The sequence below is a fragment of the Coffea arabica genome, chromosome 7e (assembly GCF_036785885.1).
Source record: "Coffea arabica cultivar ET-39 chromosome 7e, Coffea Arabica ET-39 HiFi, whole genome shotgun sequence".
NCBI classification, from domain to species: domain Eukaryota; kingdom Viridiplantae; phylum Streptophyta; class Magnoliopsida; order Gentianales; family Rubiaceae; genus Coffea; species Coffea arabica.
The window spans coordinates 6,118,816-6,127,477 of NC_092323.1; the positions used below are offsets into that span (position 1 = coordinate 6,118,816).

The 8,662-nt window shown below is 34.8% G+C and overlaps 1 protein-coding gene across 1 annotated transcript; it reads right to left on the reverse strand.

Annotated features, from left to right (window-relative positions):
• Nucleotides 1-948: 948 nt before the first annotated feature.
• Nucleotides 949-3,296, reverse strand: LOC113702453 (protein trichome birefringence-like 19). The gene is made up of 2 exons (XM_027223670.2): nucleotides 2,478-3,296; nucleotides 949-1,877 (listed from the first exon to the last, which is right to left on the reverse strand). The coding sequence occupies exons 1-2, from the start codon at nucleotides 3,045-3,047 to the stop codon at nucleotides 1,098-1,100; spliced, it is 1,350 nt and encodes a 449-aa protein (XP_027079471.1). The 5' UTR covers nucleotides 3,048-3,296; the 3' UTR covers nucleotides 949-1,097.
• Nucleotides 3,297-8,662: the final 5,366 nt, after the last annotated feature.

Here is an 8,662-nt window from a genome sequence, read left to right on the forward strand (position 1 = left end):
TAATTTAGTACTCCTCCTTGACAACTCGATCGACAGAGAATCGGTGCAGCCTCAAGACAGCAAATTAACAATTAGAAGATTAGTATTAATCTTGATGGTCCATCCACCTTCTTCTTCTTTTATTCTGTGGAATGGCACAGTTTTCACGGATGACAACCCATATATCTACTTACAAGCTTTAGTTTACATTTAATGTTGCAATTGATTAATGCTTAGAATATGTGTTAACTTAGTGGAATGTAACGCCGATTTAGCATCTCCCTCACATGAAAATTGTGGATAAGAGTGCAAAACATTTATAACAACTCGGATTTACCGATATCACGCACTAGAGTTGACAAAAAAACTCAAAACCCAACAATCTGCCCATTACTTTTAAAGGATGAATTTTTGTTAGATTTGATAAAAACAAACAACTTACAATAAAGCAAATATGAATAGTAAAAGTGTTAAATAAATTGTGACAAAAATAAGTTTCAATCAATTAGTGGTATTAAAAGGTATAAAGTAAACAAATTTTTTTAGGTAATCTATTTAAATGTACAATTTATTAAATAAAATTCGCAATACAAGTAATATAAAATATTATTCTATTTATGATATTTTTCCAAGGAGTTTAAGAAGTGAGTGTGAGTTTGTGTGCATGAAAATATATTTATGTCTATGAAAATATGTTTATGTATGTAAAAAAAATCTTTTTATTTGTGTAAATATATAAGAAAGATTTTATGTATCACAATGTATTAATTAATATGTTGGATCATGAATTTGAGATGATCCAATATGACCCAACCTAAAATCAATCCAATTTAAAGTTGGATGAATTGGATATAACCCATTTAGATGAAAATCCAATATCAACCCGTCCAATTGTCAAGTATATCACGCACTTATCTCTACAACACTTTAAAAACAATATATACTCAGCACAAACTCCGAGCCTCGGCCTGGGAAAAATGGGTTTGCTTGAAATAGGGTAAAAGAGGCATTGGGTAAGCTGTAAAAGAAAACCATCAAGACCACAAAAAGAGAGAGAGAGAGAGAGCTAAATAGTGGGGGCGTGGGAGTTGAATCCCCCAAATAAATTTAGGTAAACTCTAAGCAACCGATTTTTCAGATTCCTCTCTTTTTAACAGCTCTAGGAAAAAATCATTCCATGTATCGATTGGTCCAGGCAAGCACCAATGCACACAATCATTAGGCATTTCCACGGTCTGAGATGGCCAATGACCATATATGCTGGGGTGACCATCTGGTCTCAGCAGCATAGGTTTTGTTGCATCGAATAGCCTGAACTTCAATCCTCTTTTGCTTCCTTCTTTTTGTGCAATTTTGAGTTCCTGCAGTTGGATCTTGTACATTTCTAAATTGTTATCCGCTAAAAGGATCTCATTCCTCTTATAAGGCCTCTTCCTCACACAATTCCCACCGCTGTCCCAAGTTCCATTTTCAAAGTGTTGGGGAGCAAAGGTCCTAAGAAACGTTACACCCTTGAAGTTTCCTAAACTGTTAAGAGCTCTGAAAGCAGTTCTGAAAGCTCTCTGATAGCTAAATAATGGTGTTACGTGAGTTACATTTTCCTGCGGACAGTATAAGCAGCCAACAATTCGGCCATTTTCATAGAGCATTGCTGGTCGAAAGAACCAGTGGCCACCTGAGATGACAACGTAGTCATATCCTTCGATCTTGGTTGTCCAATTTTCATCAAACTCATCAAGATATAGACCGAAAGAGCGGGCTTTATCAATCGGACTGGTGATTTCCGCGGATCTCACTAAATAAGGAGCCCAAAGAATTGAAATCTTGAAGTTGTATTCCTTGTATTTCCATTGTCTGCTCTCATCTGTTGTGCTTGAGATCTCTTCAGGATAAAGAACCTAGAGACACGGGAGACAACTTTGTAGTCTGTGATAATTATTGTTGTATAGCACAGTAATTTGTTTTTCTTCATTTTGTGTGCTAAATGATGGAGTATGCTCTTGTAGATGTTCAACTCCCATTATCTCTATTCGGTGCATTTTCAAAAAGACCAGAGTTTCCACTTAATACTTAACTCATAGTTGCTTTGTTGAAGTCTTTAATCTTTCAATATGTCTGTTAATACATTTTATCTCTTATCCCTAAAATTTAGGTGTATTTCCTCACCTGATTTATGAACATCCCTAGAGATACAAAATCTAACGATTAAGAGAGTGTAGTATATTTGTAACTCTGAAAGTTACATTATATGTGTCACAATTAGCCTTAACCATAACTTTCAAAAATAATCAGTGTCTATGTCAAATAAGTAAACATTAGGGGAAACAGATAACTACATCTGTGTTTTGGATAGATATCATTGAAGTAAATGACCACTCAATCACTAATATAATTAGCGTGGAATTTAATTCATACGAGGGTCGCAGAGACAGATGAATTGGACAACAAACCATGATTCAATCCAGAATTTTCTTTGGGAAAAGTGAAGATGAACCTACCTTGGACAAGAGGCAAAATAGTGACTGCATATGATTTCTTGAAACAGAGTCTCCAACAAAGGCAATGGATTTTCCTCTAACCAGTTCCAAGAATTGGTGCGGATCGAATGTCGGCAGCTCACATCCATCTGGTTTCCACCTCCACTTGAGGAAATCCAAATCGGGCCTCCCATATTTCAGGCAATTCTGATGTTCTTGTATCACATAACATGTGGTGTTGGTATAATAAGGGGCGTCTGGGTTCGGCACCCACTCCCCAGCAAACAAATCACACTTTTCAACTATCTCGGGCCGGGCCTCCGGTTCACCTTCTTCAGTGTTGCTGCAGGGCTGAGAACCGTCGTCCTCAGGACGGCATGGCAAACTCTGGAGAGACGTATTAATTGACTCCTTGAGAGAATCCAAAGGAGAGGATGCTTCGGAGAATTTTCTGAACCGTAAAGGTGGAGAATATACAGAGATAACTGATAAAAGAATAGCTAGGACTATAAGGGAGGCTATCTTTGGAGCCTGCTTTCGCGTTTCGTGTCGTTTTTTCCTCAAGGGAAGGTCGAGGGTCTGGAACTTCATGGATGAGGGGGTCCTGGAGTTGGGAGGAGGACAAGTACAGGGGTTGAGAAAAGGGAAGTTGCTTGTCCTGAGTCCTGCCCTGATGAGAATTACATGTACACACCTAGCTGTGTGTAGATCCAAAAAAGAAAAAAAAAAACAATTTCCAGCGATCCTGACCTGTTTCTGTTCACGAAAGGTAAAAGGCAAAGACCTGTTTCACAAAAGCAAAAGCAAAAGCTAAAACTATAGGCAGGAGCACATACTAGTACTATGCTATGAAATTGCGATGCGGCACCTTCTATATTAGAATTTAGTCAGCAAGCCCAACCTGCCCGCCCGGATCCGGATGGACACATTTCTGATTGCTGACTTTCATTCATTTATTTATTTTGGTAGAAAAGAGAAATTGCGTAAAATAATACTACTACTTAATAGACGAGGCCAAATTGCTGACTGCTGCGCATGTTCACTGGGTTAAATATTAGGATTAATTATATTTACCTCTTTTAAAGTTTATCCACGCTACAAATCAGATTTTTTCTATAGTTTTGCTAGAGGTGGCAAAATGGGCGGGATGGGCGGGATTTGCTTGGGTTTGAGATGGAACCGAGTCATATGGGTTTGGGCCCAACCTTACCCATATGTGTTTTGGGACTAACTTGGGCGGGATCATTTTGGGATGGGTTTAGATTGATCCCGCCCAATACCCAAATCCATTTTCTACATATTTTTTTTCCTTTAATTCATTTTTTATTTTTATATAATTTTAATATTTTTTATTTATTAAATTTCTTTTAGTTTTATTAAATAAACATGCAAGTGCTTTATACTCAAGATTCCCACCAAAAATTGGATTAACAAATAAAGGAAAAGATAGATATACAGCCATATTCCAACATATATCAAGATGGCCAAGGTCCTTAGGATGTTGAATATTTATCCTTATCATTGTCCAAGGATGACAGGTCTAAACTAACTGAAATGCTGGAAATTCTTGTGGATAATGACTAGGAAGACTACTAGATTATATTCGCTGGTATAACTATAAAAATTGTTAAAGATAATTTTTGAATCTAAGATTCCGTTTGGATTGACTTTTTTTTCAAAAAATAAGTTTTTCAAATACAATGTTACAGTAATATACAATAACTCAAGAAACATCCCATCCATATTAATATATCAAATATTTCAAAAAAAATTTATAGTATAAATTTTTCATATACACTGCTACAATAAAATATTTCAAAAACACCTACCAAAAACAGCTAATCCAAACGGAGCCCTTGCCATTTGAGCCCAATGGGTACCCAAGTATTTCCCATCCTTTCCCATTCATTAATGAGTATAGTTGGGATGTGTCCCAACTTAAACCCAATACCAAATTATAATACCCATCCCGCCCAAAGTTCCTTTGGGCATGGGTAGCCCATTGGGACTTGGGACAAATTGCCAGCTCTAAGTTTTGCCTTCTACCAATAACTCTTGTGAAATGATAAAAATACTCTAGTCTAAAAGGTTTCCAAAATAAAATAAGGAACTCGATAAGAGAGCATTTTTTAGCAAATTATAAAATGTTAAAAAAAAAAGGGAACAAAGGAGAGTGATGCGATTCCATAATTAAGCATAAACGTAGATAAAAAGAATGAAGCAAAAAAGACAAGAAAAGAAATGTTATGATACATGAAACAAACGCCGAAAAAGAAAAAAGAAAAGAAAAAACTTGTGCTTCATTTGGATTGTTGTTCTTTAAGAATTTTTTAAAATTTTTTCGTCAACACATTTCTTAATCACCTTTTTATTTTGCATGCATCAAATTGCTACAATTTATTTTTTTAATAAAATTTCTAAAAAATAACAATCAAAACGGATTTTGATATTATCGATAATTTTTTTTAAAAAAGAAAAGCGGTTCATCTTCTCCATATAAGTTTATTTCTTTTTCATTCCTTTTCATGTCCAATTCCGCTCCAAATTGCATCAGTGTTTTAAAAATCGGATCGAATCGATTGGCTTGATTGATCGAATCGCAAACCCATCACACCATCAGTTTGATTTAATGAATAATCCAAAAAATCAATTAAATCGGTTAAAACTGATCAAAATTCACATTTATTCAAAAGCATGCAAATTTTTTGCTCTCTTTCCATTTTCCTCTTTCTTCTTTTATCTTAACCCACCACCATTGACTAGCACAAGTTAAAAAATCTCATTTTCTTTTCCCTCTTCTCCTCCTTTCCATCTCTTCTCTTTCTTCTTTTCTCTTCCTCCTCCCTCCTCCTTTTTCCCTTTATTATCCTCTTATCTCTTCTTCTTCCTCTCTCCTTCCTATTGCCATCATTCCCCTTTTATGGCCTTTGGTCGCGAGGAGAAGGAGAGCGAGAGAGGAGGAAGAGAGGTAAGGAGAAGAAAGTAGGAGAGAGAGTAGAGGATAGAAGACGGAGAGAGAGAGAGACAAAAAAATAAAAATAAAAAAGGGGATTGTCAACCTCCACCTACGATCGGTAGCCCATAGTCGGGAGAGGGGAAGAGGAAAAGTAGTGGTGAAGTGGGAGAGAATAAAAGGAGAAGAAAGAAAAGCAAAAAGACAGAGAATTTGTTTGGATTGCCGGTTTCCGTCGAAAAATTACGTCGTTTTCCGTAATCACATTTCCCTATTACCTTTTTCCCTCACATACATCAAATCGCTACAGTAATTTTTTCATGAAAAATCACGGAAAATACAATCCAAACACAACCTAAAAAAATGTTTTACATAATTTAGTGATATATTGATATTTTAGTACGTGATTATTTATTAAAATTTGATTATAATAAAACCATATTATAATTTTTTATTAATTTCGCAGGGAAGTGAGGCAGGGCGGGGCGTGACGGGGGAGTAGGGAATTGGAGGCGGGGCGGAAGGAATTAATGAGCAGCCTAAAAGGTTTTTCTATAAATTTTATAGTAAATTATAATAAAATTTTATATAAATATCCAAAAAATTCAAAATCCAATCAGGCCCATTTTCTCTCCTGCCATCCACTACGGTCAAGCTTAGCTCGCTTGTTAAATAATTTGTTTCTCTTTTTTTTTTCCTTGTGAAACGGTCATTGTTAAATCTTTACCCCAACCAACGCAACGAATAAGAGTATAACGTGCATCCTTTGGCCACCCCTCCCCCACCCAAAAAAAAAAAAACGAAAGCGAGCAAGAAAGAAAAGTGCGTGTAAGGTGCATCTTCAAAGCATTACACCTGTAAGAAAGGTGGAAAGGGATGGTACACCATACAGAAAATTCACGTTCATTCCTTCTAAATTCACACACTTGATGCATTGATGATATTTATAGTTAGTAATAAACCCGTACAAAGTGTCGATTTAGAATTGAAAAAACATGAATTTAGACTTTTTTATTTTATTTTGCAGATGCATATTATGCACATCTATGTACAAAAGTATGACTCAAAATTCGATGTAAGAATACAAAATTTGCAAAACTATGAACATATTTGAGAGATAAGAGATCGTAGATACAAGTAAATTTATTAAAATGTTAAAAAATTATGTTACGTTTACACTAATTTTAACCCTAACGCGTGTGTACGAGGTAGTGGATTGATCAAAAGTGTATTACTTTATTGGTTTTAAATGTGTAAATTTGTAGAAATTATCATATACATTATTGTTACTACTATTTTAAATAAAAGGAGAAATATATATCATTGTGGTTAGCTAAACATAAAACTTTATAAAAAAAAAGAATTATTATTCGTGAAATATAACTACGCTATCAATAGGCAAGTTAATAGCATCTTAATTGGGTGCACAGAAGAATTTATTTGTTCATAGCAAAAAGTGACGGGTCTCAATTTTACGGTGAAAAATATGTAAGGAGGAGCTGATAATTATCAACCAAATCACCGACAGTGTTGATGGCACCGCTTATGCAGGCCCCGTGATTTGTGAAAAGAATTCAACATTAATACCAGCGGTCCAGCTGTGGTGCACTTGCCAGTTGCCACAAAAGGTACTTCTCTAGCCACGTCACAAGCTAGGATACTTTCGAGATGTAATTTCGGGGTTGACGTACTATTCTCCAGCAAATTTTATTTTCTCTCGGCAAACTCATCTCTAATTAACTACTGCTCAAGTAAACTCAACAATTGCATAATTTAATGAAAACTATTTACTGCTTCGATAAATAAACATCAGAAAAGGTCATTCAATCCAATATGTATTAATTCATTAATTCTATCATCGTCAGATTGTGACACACATGCATCTGTAAATTAGACTTGTAAGGCGCATCCCTTATGTACGATATTCAGTGCATCAAATGCAAGGTCGCAGCCTTCAAAAAAAAAAAAAGAAAAGGGAATCCGTGCCCTATGCTATTGGTCTACCAGACTGTAGTTCAGATGCAAAGTATATACATTTTTTTGAAAAAAAAATATATAAAGATTAAAGGCAAAGATTAGCAAAAGAAAAAAAAAGTATGTATTTCATTTATAATGTCATACGTGAAATTGAAAAAAATTTGTTTATATCTTGCTGCGTATTGAAAGTGAATTGCAATTTTTACAAATCAACTAACATTCTATTGCCTCCGCGCACTTAACGTGCTAGGGTCGGGTTGGGGCGCCGGGCCCGGACCGCAGGAGATTAGTCGGGCCCCATAAGAATTGATCCGGACATCCCTGTGTCGACAAAAAGGAAAAAAAAAAAAACTAACATTCTATTGAATTGAATAAAATTATTCAATAAAACGATTCAAGAACGAAGATCATTTGAGCCCCGGATTACGTACGGTGTGGATATCTTGCCAACAAAAATGAATCCCCAAGTTCAAGTGTGTATGCCAGCTCCATGACGACTTAAACTGCATGCTTTTAAGACGCCACTTGCCGAAGTCATTGATGGATAGGGCGTGAATCGGAATCGAAATCGATAATTTGAAAATTTGAAATCAAAATTTTTTAAAATTTTGGCATCAGAATTTCTGATCGAATTTGATTTTGATTTCGAATTCATTCTGAATTTAATTTGGAATTCGTTAATTCTGATTTTACCGAATTCAAGAGTATAAAAATTATTATTATTAATAAATGTTATATTACATATATATAAAAATATTATATATATATATGAAAACGAATTTGAAATCGAAATAGGAATTCCGAATCACTACATTCAAAAATATAAAAATTATTATTATAATATAAAAATTATATTACGTATATATAAAAATTATATATATATATGAAAAACGGATTTGAAATCGAAACAAGAGTTCCGAATTCTGATTTTGATTTCAATTTCGAATTGTGAATTCAAAATCAGAATTTCTAATTTAAAAAATTTTATTACCGAATTCGACCCGATTTCCTCTAACTCAAAATCGAATAATCCAATTTTCATTTCGAATTATCGAATTCAAAATTTTGAATTCTATTTAAATTCAATCGACAAATCAAAATTTTTTAATTTTACACGCTCCTATTCGTCGGTAATTAAAGTTTCCATAATAAAAAAAATACTAGCGTGGTACTGGTAGGAGGCGGTAGTGTCATACTAATAGGTAGGAGCCAAACCCCTAGGCAACTTTCGCCGATTCTACCAACTGTACACTAGAGAGTAGAGGCAAGGGAAGAA